Raw genomic sequence first — 18,231 nt, forward strand, 5'->3', positions numbered from 1 at the left:
TTCAACATTGCAGAACCAATTTTATTTTTGTTAACTTCTTAAGGTATAGGGGGCTACATTTTCACTTTTGGATAAATAGCGTGCCCAATTTCAACTTCCTGCTACTCATGCCAAGAATATAAGATATGCATATTATAAGTAGATTTGGATAGAAAACACTCTGAAGTTTCTAAAATGGTTTGCATCATGTCTGTGAGTATAACAGAACTTATGTAGCAGGCAAAACCCAGAGGACTAACTGTTCAGAAATCTTTCTTTTTTGAGGTCTTTGTTCAGTAAGGTCTCATTGGGAAATGATATTTCTTAGGAACTTGTTTTCAGTTCCTACCGTTTCCACTGGATGTCACCAGTCTTTGGAATTTGGTTGAGGTTATTCCTTTGTGCAATGAAGAAGTACGGCTATCTAGGAACTTCGTAACACTGTTGAGAGTTGCGCAAGACTTGAAAAGTAGCTTGGTTTGTTGTCTTCCTGTATTGAACACAGAGAGACCCGTCTTCAATTTGATTGATTATTAACGTTTAAAAATACCTAAAGTTGTATTACAAAAGTAGTTTGAAATGTTTTGGCAAAGTTTACAGGCAACTTTTGAAATATTTTGTGGTGACGTTGCGCAATTTGGAAGATGTTTTTTTCCTGGATCAAACACGCCAAATAAATTGACATTTTAGATATATATGGACGAAATTAATCGAACAAAAGGACCAATTGTGATGTTTATGGGACATATTGGAGCGCCAACAAAAGAAGCTTGTCAAAGGTAAGGCATTTTTATACACTGCTCAAAAAAATAAAGAGAACTCTTAAACAACACAATGTAACTCCAAGTCAATCACACTTCTGTGAAATCAAACTGTCCACTTAGGAAGCAACACTGATTGACAATAAATTTCACATGCTGTTGTGCAAATGGAATAGACAACAGGTGGTAATTATAGGCAATTAGCAAGACACCCCCAATAAAGGAGTGGTTCTGCAGGTGGTGACCACAGACCAGTTCTCAGTTCCTATGCTTCCTGGCTGATGTTTTGGTTACTTTGCTGGCGGTGCTTTCACTCTAGTGGTAGCATGAGACGGAGTCTACAACCCACACAAGTGGCTCAGGTAGTGCAGCTCATCCAGGATGGCACATCAATGCGAGCTGTGGCAAGAAGGTTTGCTGTGTCTGTCAGCGTAGTGTCCAGAGCATGGAGGCGCTACCAGGAGACAGGCCAGTACATCAGGAGACGTGGAGGAGGCCGTAGGAGGGCAACAACCCAGCAGCAGGACCGCTACCTCCGCCTTTGTGCAAGGAGGAGCAGGAGGAGCACTTTGTGCTTACAGCCCAACACCGTGCAGGACATTTGGCATTTGCCAGAGAACACCAAGATTGGCAAATTCGCCACTGTCGCCCTGTGCTCTTCACAGATGAAAGCAGGTTCACACTGAGCACATGTGACAGATGTGACTGAGTCTGGAGACGCCGTGGAGAACGTTCTGCTGTCTGCAACCGGTTTGACGGTGGGTCAGTCATGGTGTGGCATTTCTTTGGGGGGCCACACAGCCCTCCATGTGCTCACCAGAGGTAGCCTGACTGCCATTAGGTACCAAGATGAGATCCTTAGACCCCTTGTGAGACCATATGCTGGTGCAGTTGGCCCTGGGTTCCTCCTAATGCAAGACAATGCTAGATGTCATGTGGCTGGAGAGTGTCAGCAGTTCCTGCAAGAGGAAGGCATTGAGATGCTATGGACTGGCCCGCCCGTTCCCCAGACCTGAATGCAATTGAGCACATCTGGGACATGATGTCTCGCTCCATCCACCAACGCCACGTTGAACCACAGACTGTCCAGGAGTTGGCGGATGCTTTAGTCCAGGTCTGGGAGGAGATCCTTCAGGAGACCATCCTCCACCTCATTGGGAGCATGCCCAGGTATTGTAGGAAGGTCATACAGGCACGTGGAGGCCACACACAGTACTGAGCCTCATTTTGACTTGTTTTAAGGACATTTCATCAAAGTTGGATCAGCCTGTAGTGTGGTTTTCTACTTTAATTTTGAGTGTGACTCCAAATCCAGACCTCCATGGGTTCATAAATTTGATTTACATTGATAATATTGTGTGATTTTGTTGTCAGCACATTCAACTATGTAAAGAAAAAAAGTATTTAATAAGAATATTTCATTCAGATCTAGGATGTGTTATTTTAGTGTTCCCTTTATTGTTTTGAGCAGTGTATTTTATTTCTGCGTTTTGTGTAGCACCTGCAGGGTTGAGATATTCTACCCTCTTTGTTTACTGTTGTGCAATCATCAGATAATAGCTTCTTATGCTTTCGACCGAAAAGCCTTTTTAAAATCTGACATGTTGGCTGGATTCACAACGAGTGTAGCTTTAATTTAGTATCTTTACATGTGTGATTTAATGTAAGTTTGATTTTTATATTATTTTATTTGAATTTGCCAAGCTGCATTTTCTCTGGCTTTTGGTTAAGTGGGAAGCAAGTGTCCCCTATACCATAAGAAGTTAACAAAAGTTTACAAATTTAATTTAGAAAATAAAGACAAAATTGCCACCCCTTGAGCTAGAACTTTGGCCAAGATAACTGCAGATACATGCTTCTTGTAGCCATCAATGAGCTTTTTGTACCTTCCTACTGGAAATTTGGCCCACTTTTTAGCAGCAAACATGCTCTTCAATGTTGCCCTCCACCAACTGCTGTTTTCAGATCTTGCCACATTTAGGATGTGATTCAGATCTGGACTCTTCGTTGGCCAGCATCTCTTGAACCATTCCTGGGTGCATTTTGATGTGTGTTCGGGGTTGTTGTCCTACTGAATGACCCACAATCTTCAAAGAAGACCTCTGCTGATTTCAAGATGCTTTGCGCATGTTCAAGGCCCCCAGTACCAGAGGCAGCAAAGTAACCTCCACAGCATTATCAAGCCTCCTCATTTCAGATTGTAGTGTGAGTGTTCTTTTCATTGAATAGATCCGATTTGTTGAATGTGCGCCAATCCGGCATCCTACTATCCCCCATGGTCTGCGTTCCATTGACCTCTTTACCACATCTATTCAAAGAAAAGAACACCCTCCCCACAATCAAACATGGGGGACGTTCGATAATGCTGTTGGATTGCTTTGCTGCTTCTGCCACTGGAGGCCTTGAATGTGTGCAAGACATGAAAACAACAGATTATCAAGGGGCTTTGGAGTGCAATGTTCAACCCAGACTCCAAAAACTGTGTCTGCAGGTTGTGGATTTTTCAGTAGGACGACAAAGAAAATGAAATTTATGAAAATTGAGGTTTCCAATATATTTGGATGCAACTGTACATGAACAGGTGGATATGCATTTCAAATCATCAAGGATAGTACATAAGTGGTTGATGCTGTTCACTGACCACAACAAAAAGTCACATGGTCAGGAAAATCTCTTGCTGTCCATAAATAGTTAATTTTTCGTTCTGTTTTCTGAAACTAATACATGTTAATCCTTTTCTCTGATTTGCTGTTTAGGCATACAAATCATCAAGCAAAAAGTAAGTTATTGTTGTATGTTACAGTGCCTTCAAAGTATTCCAACCCTTGACTTTTTCCATATTTTGATGTTACAGCCTGAATCTCAAATGTATTCTGTCACTGGAATTATGTTTTTAGACATTTTTACAAATTAATGAAAATCTTAAATGTCTTGTGTCCAATAGGTATTCAACCTCTGTTATGGCAAGCCTAAATAAGTTCAGGAGTAAACATATGCTTAACAAGTCACATTATAAAGTGCATTCGGAAAGTATACAGACCCCTTGACTTTTTCCACATTTTGTTACGTTACAACCGTATTCTAAAATGTATTAAATAAATAAAAAATCCTCAATAATTGAAACAATACCTCATAATAAAAAAATGTAAATATTACATTTACATAAGTATTCACACCCTTTGCTTTGAGACTCGAAATTGAGCTCCGGTGCATCCTGTTTCCACGGATCATCCTTGAGATGTTTATACAACTTGATTGGAGTCCACCTGTGGTTAATTCAATTGATTGGACATGATATGGAAAGGGATGTACCTGTCTATATAAGGTTCCACAGTTGACAGTGCATGTCAGAGCAAAAACCAAGCCATGAGGTCAATGCATTTGTCCGTAGAGCTCCGAGACAGGATTGTGTCGAAGCACAGATCTGGGGAAAGGTACCAAAACATTTCTGCAGCATTGAAGGTACCCAAGAACACAGTGGCCTCCATCATTCTTAAATGGAAGAAGTTTGGAACCACCAAGACACTTCCTACAGCTGGCCGCCCGGCCAAACTGAGCAATCAGAGGAGAAGGGCCTTGGTTAGGGAGGTGACCTAGAACCCGATGGTCACTCTGACAGAGCTCCAGAGTTCCTCTGTGGCGTTGGGAGAACCTTCCAGAAGGACAACCATCTCTGCAGCACTCCACCAATCAGGCCTTTATGTTAGTGTCCAGGCGGAAGCCACTCCTTAGTAAAAGGCACATGACAGCCCACTTGGAGTTTGCCAAAAGGTACCTAAAGACTCTCAACCCATGGGAAACAAGATTCTCTGGTCTGATGAAACCAAGATTGAACTCTTTGGCCTGAATGCCAAGCATCACGTCTGGAGGAAACCTGGCACCATCCCTACGGCGAAGCATGGTGGTGGCAGCATCACGCTGTGGGGATATTTTTCAGCGGCAGGGACTGGGAGACTATCGAGGGAAAGATTAGCAGAGCAAAGTACAAAGATATCCTTGATGAAAACCTGCTCCAGAGCTCTTAGGACCTCCGACTGGGGGTGAAGGTTTACCTTCTAACAGGACAACAACCCTAAACACACAGCCAGACAACGCAGGAGTGGCTTTGGGACAAGTCTCTGAATTTAATTGATTGGCCTAGCCAGAGCCTGGACTTGAACCCAATCAAACATCTCTGGAGAGACCTGAAAATAGCAGTGCAGTGACACTCCCCATCCAACCTGATGGAGCTCGAGAGGATCCACAGGGAAGAATTGGAGAAACTCCCCAAATACAGGTGTGCCAAGCTTGTAGCGAAGATTTGAGGCTGTAATTGCTGGCAAAGGTGCTTCAACAAAGTACTGAGTAAAGGGTCTGAATACTTATGCGAAATTTCAGTTTAGTTTTATGCATTTGCAAAAATACTAATAACCTGTGTTTGCTTAGTTATTATGGGGTATTGTGTGTCAATTGAGGGGAAAAAAACAATTGAATCAATTTTAGAATAAGGCTGTAACGTAACAAAGAGGAAAAAGTCAAGGGGTGTGAATACTTTCCGAACGCACTGTAAGTTGTAAGACTACTCTGTGTGCAATACTATTGTTTAACATGATTTTTGAATGACTACCTCATCTCTGTACCCCACACATACAATTAGTGTCCTCCTTAAGTTTTGTAACAGTGACACATTTTATGTTGTTTTGGCTCTGTACTCCAGCACTTTGTATTTGAATACAGCCAACAAGTTTGATGTAGAGTAGAGTCACAAGCAAGTAGAGTCACAAGGGTGCTAGGAATATGGGACCAAATACTAAACTTTTGACTACTTCAATACACAAGTGAATTTGTACCTGTAGTTTTGGTCCCCAAAAATAGTCCCTATGTACACAAAGTGCTGTAATTTCGAAACGGTTCACCGGAGATGGATGAAAATACCCTGAAATTAAAGCTGAGATTCTGCACTTTAACCTGAAAGTGATGTGCTGCAGTACAGAGCCAAAACAACAAAAATGTTGTCTCTGTCCCAATAATTACGGAGGGCACTGTATCTGTAAGGTCCCTCAGTCGATCACTGAATTTCAAACACAGATTCAACCGTAAAGACCAGGAAGGTTTGCCAATGCTTCACAAAGGGCACCTGTTGGTAGATGGTTAAAAACAACAGACATTGAATATCCCTTTGAGCATGGTGAAGTTATTAATTAGACTTTGGTTGGTGTATCAATACACCCAGTCACTACAAAGTTACAGGCGTCCTTCCTAACTCAGTTGATGGAGAGAAAGGACGCTCAGGGATTTCACCATGAGGCCAATGGTGACTTTGAAACAGAGTTTAATACTGTGATAGGAGAACTAAGGATGGATATTGGACATTGTACTTACTCTACAATACTAACCTAATTGACAGAGGGAAAAGGAAGCCTGTAAAGAATAAATATATTTCAAAACATGCATCCTGTTTGCAAAAAGGCACTAAAGTAATACTGCAAAAAAATGTGGCAAAGCAATTAACGTTTTGTCCAGAATACAAAGTGTTATGTTTGGGGCAAATCCAATACAACACATTACTGAGTACCACTCTCAAGCATAGTGGTGGCTGCATCATGTTATGGGTATGGTTGTAATCGTTAAGGACTGGGGAGATTTTCAGGTTTAAAAATAAATGGAGTGAAGCTAAGCACAGGCAAAATCCTAGTGAAAAACCTGGCTGTCTGCTTTCCACCAGACACTGGGAGATTATTTCACCTATAAGCAGGATAATAACCTTAAACTCAAAGCCAAATATACAATGGAGTTGCTTACCAAGAAGACAGTGAATGTTCTCAAGAGGCCAAGTTACAGTTTTGACTTAAATCTTAATTGAAAATCTATAGCAAGACCTGAAAATGGTTTGAAGAATTTTGAGCTTCAAGAATTTTGAAAATAATAATGGGCAAATGTTACACAATCCAGATGTGGAAAGCTCTTAGGCTTACCCTTAAAGACTCGCATCTGTAATTGCTGCCAAAGGTGCTTTATAAAGTATTGACTCGGGTGTTTAATACACATGTAAATGACATATTTCTGTATTTCATTTTCAATACATTTTATAGAAACAGGTTTTCACTTTGTCATTATTGGGTTTTGTGTGTAGATGGGTGAGAAATGTATTTAATCAACTTTATATTCAGCCTATAATACATCTAAAGATGGACTAGGTCGAGTAGTATAAATACTCTCTGAAGGCACTGTATACCTGAAATGTGTCTGTCTGTGTGGGGTGTAATATTAAATGTATTGTGTGTGTCTCCTGTCTATGGGTGAAATGCCATTTGCAGTGCGTCTCTCATCCTGTCTATGGGTGAAATGCCATTTGCAGTGCGTCTCTCATCCTGTCTATGGGTGACGTGAAATTTGTAATGCGTGTGTTCCAGTTTCTGCAGGCAGTTGAAGAAGCCCCTCTTCTACCCAGAGTATGTTGGTGTGGACACTGAAGGCCTGGCCGAGGCCCTGGAGGTTAAGCAGGATGACTTCCTCACTAATGTACGCTCCTGCATCTCTCAATTCATCGACGATATCTGTGAGTAACAGACGTGTTTGCGTGCGTGCGTGAGTGAGTGAGGGGAAAGAAAGAAGTGTGTGTGTGTGTGCGCATGATAAAGGAACCAGGGTGTTGGAAGTTTAGAATAATTTGAATAGATCTTGAATTTGTGATTCATGCACTAGTGTTGTCATGATACCAGGCCAAGTATTATCTCGATACCACGGGGGAACAATTCAGTGTCCTAGCGTACTGTTTGCCCGTCCCCCGGACACTTGTTCCTGTCTTCTGAATGTTATGCACATGTGCTACACACACAACCAGTCACTGATATTCACACTTTCACTCAATGCAACACATGGATTTTTTATTGTACCTTTTCCCCAATTTTGTTATATCCATTTGGTAGTCAGTCTTGTCCCATCGCTGCAACTCCCGTACAGACTCGGAAGAGGCGAAGGTCGAGAGCCATGCGTCCTCAGAAACGCGACCTGCCAAACCGCACTACTTCTTGACACACTGCTCGCTGTACCAATGTGTCGGAGGGAACTCCATACACCTGGCGACCGTGTCAGTGTGCATGCGCCCAGCCTGCCACAGGAGTCGCTAGAGAGCGATGGGACAAGGATATCCCGCCGAACCCTCCCCTAACTCGGACGACGCTGAGCCAATTGTGCGCCGCCTCATTGGTCTCCCGATCGCGGCCGGCTGCAACACAGCCAGGTATCGAACCCGGATCTGTAGTGACGCCGCTAGCACTGCGATGCAATGCCTAAGACTGCTGCACCACTCGGGAGGCCTACACATATTAATTCACACTGTTCACTGTATTTAATAGAATACTGCATTGAATGGCTAATTTGCTCATATTTGCAAAGGCCTACCTGTGATTTGGCTGGAGGAATGGACACAGACGCACCTTCCCTCCCTCACACAGTCTCCCTCTCTCATTAACACACACACCACTCTCTCTTACACAAACACACGCACTACTCCCAACTTTAAAAACTTTAGGCACCAAACAGAATGTAAGGAACACCAGCAAATTATAGATTTTTTTTATTTATATAGTTAGGCCTATGTGAATCCTACCTTTTGAAGACCCTATTACTTCCTGAGCCAATCAAATTTGCTTAGAACTGCTGTCAAGTTAACCTCTTAAATGTAATGGCAAGATGTGATTTCCGCCTAAATAGACATACCCAAAAGTTACTGCTATTCATGTGTAATTACATGATTCTGACATGTAAAAACTTGGTAAATTTGGAAAGGAGACTGGAAGATTATGAGGAAATTATCAGAAGATAGGAGTTACATAGTTAAATTTTGTGTGTGCTTGATCGGAATACACAAGATCAAGCACGTGCAAAATAACCGATGAGCTGGAAACACATCAGATGGCTTCCGCAACATCTGAACAATATCATTAAAAAGGAATTGATAGACCTAACAACTAGGAATGGGCAGATGTTTTAGTAAGTGGTGTCAGGTGTGGTCACAGGACGATTCCAAGTTACCTAAACTTCTCCCAAGTGGCATATACAGTGGGGCCAAAAAGTATTTAGTCAGCCACCAATTGTGCAAGTTCTCCCACTTAAAAGTGAGTGAAAACCTCCTTCCATCAGCAAGGGCATTGAAGATGAAACGTGGCTGGGTCTTTCAACATGACAATGATCCTAAACACACCGCCCGGGCAACAAAGGAGTGGCTTCGTAAGAAGCATTTCAAGGTCCTGGAGTGGCCTAGCCAGTCTCCAGATCTCAACCCCATAGAAAATCTTTGGAGGGAGTTGAAAGTCCGTGTTGCCCAGCAACAGCCCCAAAACATCACTGCTCTAGAGGAGATCTGCATGGAGGAATGGGCAAAAATACCAGCAACAGTGTGTGAAAACCTTGTGAAGAGTTACAGAAAATGTTTGACCTGTATCATTGTGATGGTTGTGAGGTTGCTTTGGGCCCCAAATTCAGCCATTTCCAACACCAGCTTGTCTTGGAAGGCGAATAGGGAGAGGGGGCTTTGACCATTTACTTTGGCAATCTGCTTGTGGAGAATGTAGGCATTTACTGTCGCCATGTCCACAAACTGGTTAAAAAAAGTATTGTACCACTTCCCAGTCTTGTGGAGGACCTGGTAGTAGCCTATCAGAGCATCAGCAAGTCGCCACCGCCCATGCTGGCATTATAGTCCTTCACAGAAACAGCAATGGGGACATTCTTCCTCACCCATTCCCTTTAGCATTTTTCACCCTCCTCGAGACATGGTTGTTTTTTGAATGCCTTATGCTGTGTGGTGAGCATGGTCACTTCTCTAGTGTCCCTCCATTTCACAAAAAGCAGCTTGTTAGTATGGACCCCTTCTCCGCTTTGTTTGTCATGTCGTTTACCTTAGAATCGGTTTCCCCACGAATGCTACAAGCCCCTACTTGCTTTTTCAAGATGTCTAGTGTATAAATTGTCCACAAATAGCTTGTTATTCACTGCCAAGTAAGGAGAAGTCCATCAGCTGCATAACAGTCATAACTAAGGCCCTTTTCTAGTGGGTGTGATCGCCTTGCCTTCATAGATGAAAAGGTTCCACGTGTAGGCAGAGGCTGAATCGGCTAGCACAAAGAGCTTGCTGGGGAGGGGTGGCTCTCAAACGTCATCATCCAAATCTTCTGCATCCATATCCTGATGAATAAAATCTAGGGATATGTTGTTGTAAGACACACAGAATTACAGTTGACTCAAGTAAAAACACCAAGCCTAAACTTTATCTGTACAGTGACTTACATAGGTGTGAAGCACACACACAATGCAAACAGTAACACTTTGGAGGCAGAGGTGAGAACCACAAACATACACCCCCTTTTTCTTCAAGGAGTCTGACGGGAAGGATATACTGCTTCCTCGGGAATGGGCACAAATCCCCGTCATTTGCATGAAGAAAAGACTGAGAAAAAGGGGGCAGAGGTTGGGCTGACTTTTGAGAATTTGTAGGCGAGTGAGTAAACTTCCACTGCCATCTGTTCTATTGGCCAACGTGCAGCCATAGGAAAATAAAATGGATGACCTACGATCAAGATTATACTACCAACGGGACATTAACTGTAATATCTTATGTTTCACCGAGTCATGGCTGAACGACGACATGGATAATATAGAGCTGGCGGGATTTTCCATGCACCAGCAGGCCAGAGAAGCTACCTCTGGTAAGACGAGGGGCAGGGGTGTGCATCTATTTGTCAATAACAGCTGGTGCGTGATGTTTAATATTGAAGAAGTCTCAAGGTATTTTTCGCCTGAGGTAGAGTACCTTATGATAAGCTGTAGACCACACTATCTACCACGAGAGTTTTCGTCTATATTATTTGTAGCTGTCTATTTACCACCAGAAACTGATGCTTGCACTAAGAGTGTACTCAACCATCTGTATAAGGCCAGAAGCAAATATGAAAATGCTCATCCAAAAGTGTCGCTCCTAGTGGCGGAGGACTTTAATGCAGAGAAACTTAAATCTGTTTAAACAGGTCAACATTCACAAAGCTGCGGGGCCAGACGGATTACCAGGACGTGTACTCAAAGCATGCGCGGACCAACTGGCAAGTGTCTTCATTGACATTTTCAACTCCCTGACCGAGTCTGTAAAACCTACATGTTTCAAGCAGACCACCATAGTCCCTGTACCCACGGAAGCGAAGGTAACCTGCCTAAATGATTACCGCCCAGTAGCACTCCCGTCGGTAGCTATGAAGTGCTTTGAAAGGCTCGTCATGGCTCACATCAACAGTATTCTCCCTCATACCCTAGACCCACTCCAATTTGCATACCACCCCCCAACATATTCACAGATGATGCAATCGCACTCCATACTGCCCTTTTCCCACCTGGACAAAAGGAACTTCTATGTGAGATTTCTGTTCATTGACTACAGCTCAGCGTTCAACACCATAGTGCCCACAAAGCTCATCACTAAGGACCCTGGGACTAAACACCTCCCTCTGCAACTGGATCCTGGACTTCCTGATGGGCCACCCCAGGTGGTAAGGGTAGGCAACAAACACGCCTGCTATGCTGATCCTCGACATTGTGGCCCCTCAGGTTTGTGCCGAGTTCCCTCCTGTACTCCCTGTTCACCCACGACTGCGTGGACAAACACAACTCCAACACCATCATTAAGTTTGCTCACGACACAACAGTGGTAGGCCTGATTACCGACAACGATGAGACAGCATATAAATAACTTCACAGAGACATCCAAATAACTTCACAGATCTTCATTGTAAAGGGTTTAAACACTGTTTCCCCATGCTTGTTCAATGTGCCATAAACCATTAATGAACATGCACGTGTGGAACGGTCGTTAAGACACTAACAGCTTACAGACGGTAGGCAATTAAGGTCACAGTTATGAAAACTTAACTTAGGACACTAAAAAGGCCTTTCTACTGACTCTGAAAACACCAAAAGAAAGATGCCCGGGGTCCCTGCTCATTTGTGTGAACGTGCCTTAGGCATGCTGCAAGGAGGCATAAGGACTGCAGATGTGGCCAGGGCAATAAATTGCAATGTCCGCACTGTGAGACGCCTAAGACAGCAAGACAGGACGGACAGCTGATCGTCCTCCCAGTGGCAGACCACGTGTACAACACCTGCACAGGATCGGTACATCCGAACATCACACCTGTGGGACAAGTACAGGATGGCAACAACAACTGCCCGAGTTAGACCAGGAACGCACAATCCCTCCATCAGTGCTCTGACTGTCCACAATAGGCTGAGAGAGGCTGGACTGAGGGCTTGTAGGCCTGTTGTAAGGCAGGTCCTCACCAGACATCACCGGCAACAACGTCGCCTATGGGCACAAACCCACCATCGCTGGACCAAACAGGACTGGCAAAAAGTGCTCTTCACTGACGAGTCGCGGTTTTGTCTCACCAGGGGTGATGGTCGGATTCGCGTTTATCGTGGATTCGCGTTTATCGTCGAAGGAATGAGCGTTCCACCGAGACCTGTACTCTGGAGCAAGATCGATTTGGAGATGGAGGGTCCGTCGTGGTCTGGGGCGGTGTATCACAGCATCATTGGACTGAGCTTGTTGTCATTGCATGCAATCTCACCGCTGTGCATTACAGGGAAGACATCCTCCTCCCTCATGTGGTACACTTCCTGCAGGTTCATCCTGACATGACCCTTCAGCATGACAATGCCACCAGCCATTCTGCTCATTCTATGTGTGATTTCCTGCAAGACAGAAATGTCAGTGTTCTGCCATGGCCAGCGAAGAGCCCGGATCTCAATCCCATTGAGCACGTCTGGAACCGGTTGGATCGGAGGGTGAGGCCTAGGGCCATTCCCCTCAGAAATGTTCGGGAACTTGCAGGTGCCTTGGTGGAAGAGTGGGGTAACATCTCATGGCAAGAACAGGCAAATCTTGTGCAGTCCATGAGTAGGAGATGCACTGCAGTACTTAATGCAGCTGGTGGCCACTGTTACTTTTGATTTTGACTCCCCCCTTTGTTCAGCGACACATTATTCCATTTCTGTTAGTTACATGTCTGTGGAACTTGTTCAGTTTGTCTCAGTTGTTGAATCTTGTTTTGTTCATGCAAATATTTACACATGTTAAGTTTTCATTAAATGAATGCAGTTGGGAGGACGTTTCTGCTGAGTTTATATAAAGTCATAAATAATTTACTTACAGATCTAAAAGTGGATCCAATCCTTCTAGAAAGCAATCTTCGTCGGCCGAGTCGAAATCCTCAATGTCCAAATCACTCCCGTTTTATTCCAAGCTTCTATGTCGGTAAACTTATTCATAGCTGCTGCCTTAAGCAGGCAACATCATATTTTTGATATAGTCACTCGGTGACATTCAATGTTGCTATTAAGTCATACATCAGATAACATTGGCAATAGGCTAGATACCCCTCATGTAGTTATAGCTCAAACACAGACGAAATTGAAGCTTAACTTGTAAGATGTTTGGGGGAAACGTTGTGTAAAATACATACATTTTGACTCTCTGGGCTGGTGATCAAAAACGGTAGGTCACAGGCAGACAAATAAGATATCCCCATGATCTGTGGAATCCCGGCTTTCGGTGTGTATCAACTTATTCTGTGTTTATTTCATTTATGCTTCACTAATCTACCCGGAATGTAGATATCAGCCATCTTGAAATGAGGTCATCAGCTGGGCCTGCCCTTATAAATTAATTTGCCCCCTATATGGTAGTAAGTCACACGAAGGATTTGAAGGCACCGATCAATAGCCAAGATACACAGCTTTCCGCAGACACCCTGCTTTTGCAGGTAGGGGCTACCGTTCTAATACCAGACTGCATTGAATTTTAAAAAATCTAATTAGCTAGGTAACATGACTGAACAACATTGTTTGTTATCAAACCAATAATTAGCAGTCTGGGATTAGTTTAAAATGGCCTTGACATGGTTTGTGAAATAATATAAAAATCGTGCTGGAAGAAGAAAAAGGCTATTTTTTGTTGTTGTTTGAGCAAGAGCAAGCACTTTCCTTTGCTGTTTTATCCTCTCTGGCACTGCTGCTTGACAGCGAACTTGCAAAGCCTGTACTCAGACTGGCCTGTGCTCTTGGTTATACCAGGGATGAAATTATATACAATGTATCAACTTTGCATTGCTTTGCATGCTGCTCCAATGTACAAATGTAACAACAGAAGACTGATCATGGTCTCCATCCCCGCCCGTCAAAAATGTAACTAAACAGTGGACTTTATAAACATTTTATAATGGGCGCCAGCGGGTTCTTTAGATTAGTATGGCTGAAAAAGTTGGTGTTATCATATGAAACTACTAAGCTATTTAAAAATGTTGGTATCATGACATTTTGGTACTGTGATACCAGTATACTGTGCAACACACTCACACACATACACACACATTTGTTTCCCAGTGACGACAAATCGACAAAGTATTGTTCTCTTAAAGCTAGAGTCTGTATTTGGTGAAACTGCCAAATCCGTTGGGGATATTACAACAAAGAAGTTACTTGAAACAACAACAAATGTTGCAATTGAACAGCAGAATATGTATTGTGAAATTTAATTAACAACGCATTGAGGGTGAACAGTGGCTCTGCTTCACCAAATGCAGATTCTAGTTTTAAAGGTTTTGTCTTCTACCAGGTCCTTCAGTCAGGGAAGAGCCGGACACCGGAGGAGAGGAGGATGAAGATGACGACGAGGAGGATGGCAGTGATGGAGATGAACAAGAGGAGGAGATGAGCGAGGAAGAGGAGGGTATACACGACCACGAGTCAGCAGACGAACTCTATGGTGAGGAAGATGAAGAGGAGATTTATTCGAACTGATGAAATGACTATGGGGTGAATTGTCAAATCCATTCTTCCAAACTGTCAAACTGTCTCTCATAGCCTCCCACTGACATCAATATTTGACCATGTAAAATTTTTACTTTGAATTTAGGATTTTCCCAACCATTTTGGGAAACCTTTCAAATATTATACATTCTACATCAATGTTTCGAAGGGGAGATGTTTATGGATGCATGGAACCATATTTCATATATAGTACACCACTTTTGACCAGGCTTTGGTCAAATGTTGTACACTACTTAGGCCAGGGCTATTCAACTATATTCTTACAGATGTAAAAAGGTTAATTGAAGGGGGGGCAGACATTTTCCACATGCGTTTAGTTTAAGGAAGAACTGTTTAAAAAATAAAAGCACACACCAGTAAAGTACTTTTCTTAAATTGTTGCTAAAATGAATTAGGAAAGAAGTGGATGTCGCTCAACCAATGTGGTTAGAGGTGCAACCCAAAAATGCAAGAATTGAAAAGGAAAAGGCGCAATGTTCGCTCACCATTTAAAGCTTCTTAAAAGTAATTAGGTCATTTTAAATTCTGAAAACGAAGTATCTCAAAAAATAACACACATGTCAAGTCCGGTAATGCCAAATTCCAGTCTGAAGGAAGTATGCTTTGAATTTATTTTCCTCAGTCATTTGGTGTGTTTTTTTTGTCACACTTCCTCTAGCAAGTCCTCGTGGGCATCAGAGAGGGAAACAGAAGGCATGTACATGTGCTTAGCTTTCAGAAATGGGTTCAAAAAGTATTTGTTCCCTTAAACCATTCACACTAGAGCCAAACTCATATAAAGAAAGAAGAATCCAAATGCCACATAGGTGCTAGAAACCATAGTGCTTGTCATTTTGGCCCGCAAGCCCACAGGCCACCAGTTGAATAGCCCTGATTTAGGCAGTAGGGTGCCATTTGGGATAAAGACTATATTTTTGTAGTTCAAGATTATACTGTTATAGCTAAACACTGGGTTTCTAATTCTAACCTCAAACTGTTTTATTTCTTGACCAAAGCACTTGTTCCTAACCTGACTGGTGTGCCAGATGGGTGAGGTTTGCAGTTTTAGATATACTCCATTGCTTTCAGTAAACTAGGCAAACTCAATCAAGTACAGTATTTGAAATGATTTAAAATGGTTTTTAGACCCAGGTCTGGGGCCATTGTCATAAAACACCTCAGTGTAGGAGTTTTGCCTTTTTAGATCATAATGAATAAGTTAATATTGACAGGGGGAACCTGTTCCTAGATCTGAAATCCTACTCTGAGACGCTTTATGAATACAGGACCTGGTCTAGTATATAGTGCATTCGGGTAAGGATTCAGAGACCCCCTCAACCTTTTCCATATTTTTGTTACATTTTAGAATAAGGCTGTAATGTATTAAATTTGTTTTTTTCTCTCCCCAAAATCAATTTACACAAACTACCCCATAATTATTATAAAGCAAAAACAAGTTTCTAAACATTTTAGCATATGTATAAAAAAACTGAAATCACATTTACTTATGTATTCAGACCCTTAACTCGGTACTTTGTTGAAGCACCTATGGCAGCGATTACAGCCTCGAGTCTGCTTGGGTATTACATTACAAGCTTGGCACACCTGTAGTTGGGGAGTTTTTCCCAATTGTCTCTGCAAGGCCTTTCAAGCTCTGTCATGTTGGATGGGGAGCGTGTCTCTATAGATGTTTGATCGGGTTCAAGTCCGAGCTCTGGCTGGGCCACTCAAGGACATTGAGACTTGTCCCGAAGCCACTCCTGCGTTGTCTTGGCTGTGTGCTTAGGGTCGTTGTCCTGTTGGAAGGTTAACCTTCGCCCCAGTCTGAAGTCTGGAGCGCTCTGGAGCAGGTTTTCATTAGGGATCTCTCTATACTTTGCTCCGTTCATCTTTCCTTCGATCCTGACTAATCTTCCAGTCCCTGCCGATGGAAAAACATCCCCACAGCATGATGCTGCCACTACCATAACCCTCAGGGTCTGAGAGTCTTTTGTTGTCTTTTGGCAAACTCCAAGCGGACTGTCATGTGCGTTTTACTGAGGAATGGCTTCCGTCTGGCCACTCTACCATAAAGGCCTGATTGGTGGAGTGGTGCAGAGATGGTTGTCCTTCTGGAAGGTTCTCCGATCTCCACAGAGGAATGCTCGAACTCTGTCAGAGTGACCATCGGGTTCTTGGTCACCTCCCTGACCAAGGCCCTTCTCCTCCGATTACTCAGTTTGGCCGGGCGGCCAGCTCTTGGAAGGGTCTTGGTGGTTACAAACGTCTTCCATTTAAGAATGATGAAGGCTACTGTGTTCCAATTCCTTCGACCTCATGGTTTGGTTTTTGCTGACATGCACTGTCAACTGTGGCACCATATAGACAGGTGTGTGGCTTTCCAAATCATGTCCAATCAATTGAATTTAGGTGGACTCCAATCAAGTCGTAGAAACATCAAGGATGATCAATGGAAACAGGATGGACCTGAGCTCAATTGCGAGTCTAATAGCAAAGGGTCTGAATACTTATGTAAATAAAGTAGTCCTGTTTTTAGTTTAATACAATTTAATACATTTTATAATCAGGCTGTTTTAGTTTAATACAATTGAATACATTTTATAATAAGGCTGTAATGTAACAAAATGTGGAAAAAAATCACTTTCCGAATACAGTGAAAGCTACTTTTTATTTTGTATTCTCTGGTTGAATGCATGGAGCATTGTTATACTGTGTTTATTATTTGAGTGCACTGGATAATTAATATTATGTAAATAATTAAAAGGTATTGCACTTACCTGCAGATATGAATTTCAAACCACAATAGTTCACAACTAATTTAGTACATCTAGGTTCCTTGAGTCCAATATTTATAACCATAGGGGTTAGCAAGATGGCAAAAACAGATCTGGGACCAGGCTAGCATTTAGGTGTTTGTGTAACGAGACACGTGAGTGCACACGTCTTGACTGAATTCTGACACGTGAATTTATACAGAAGATGGATTGTAGAAAGAAAACAAAGGAGACTTGACAGGCGGGTAGATGTGTAAAACGTGGGTGTGTTCTTCAAAAGCTGTTCGCAATTTGTCAAATAAGTTGAGATAATGTTTATCAATCTGTTTAATAATGCACAATATAATGCAGTATATGTTTGTAATCATTTGCACACCCACGGTCCTATTCATTAGGGACCAAACAAGAAAACTGGGAAGGATGGACCAGGACTTGTCCAATAAGAAGCCCTTGTTCTCCTTTCCCATTGCAAAAAGTTTTGAAATGGTGCATACTAATGAATACGACCCATGTTTCATGACTTGCAGTTCGGAGAAACATTTGCAGGTCTACTTCTAATGACTGTAGCAATCGATAATGTGTGCTATTTTAGACATATTTTGTATGCCTATGTATTTGCAAATAAGTTCTGCAAATAACATGGTGGTACATCATGGCTTTTGTGTCTTGCATGGGATCTGTTTTTTCTTCACATTGTTACGAAAGTTGACAGTGAATGTTTGTAAATATCATTTGACAAAATAGTATATTTTTCAGGGATTTTCATACGGGTGATTTTGAGCAAATTAGTTGTCGTTCTATCCAGCCAATCAATTCTGCATGAATGTTATAAAGATAAATAAATGCATTGTGCTGTTATTACATTTCATTGGCTTCTTTCA

At 42.4% G+C, this 18,231-nt stretch overlaps 1 protein-coding gene across 4 annotated transcripts in view; it reads left to right on the forward strand.

Moving 5' to 3' along the window:
• LOC135516154 (E3 ubiquitin/ISG15 ligase TRIM25-like) overlaps nt 1-18,231 on the forward strand; it is a 34,958-nt gene that overhangs the window by 15,444 nt on the left and 1,283 nt on the right. For 2 of the 4 annotated variants that reach the window (XR_010451900.1, XM_064940234.1), the window contains exons 7-9: nt 3,497-3,519; nt 7,133-7,278; nt 14,383-14,532. Coding sequence is in view for 3 of the 4 variants with exons in the window: in XM_064940234.1 (XP_064796306.1) it covers nt 3,497-3,519; nt 7,133-7,278; nt 14,383-14,532 (319 nt within the window). In the remaining variant the exon portion in view is untranslated. Of the gene's footprint in view, nt 1-3,496; nt 3,520-7,132; nt 7,279-14,382; nt 18,214-18,231 lie in introns of those variants that run through there. The other 2 variants (XM_064940233.1, XM_064940232.1) reach the window with 1 other exon arrangement.

Source organism: Oncorhynchus masou, chromosome 27 (assembly GCF_036934945.1).
Source record: "Oncorhynchus masou masou isolate Uvic2021 chromosome 27, UVic_Omas_1.1, whole genome shotgun sequence".
NCBI classification, from domain to species: domain Eukaryota; kingdom Metazoa; phylum Chordata; class Actinopteri; order Salmoniformes; family Salmonidae; genus Oncorhynchus; species Oncorhynchus masou.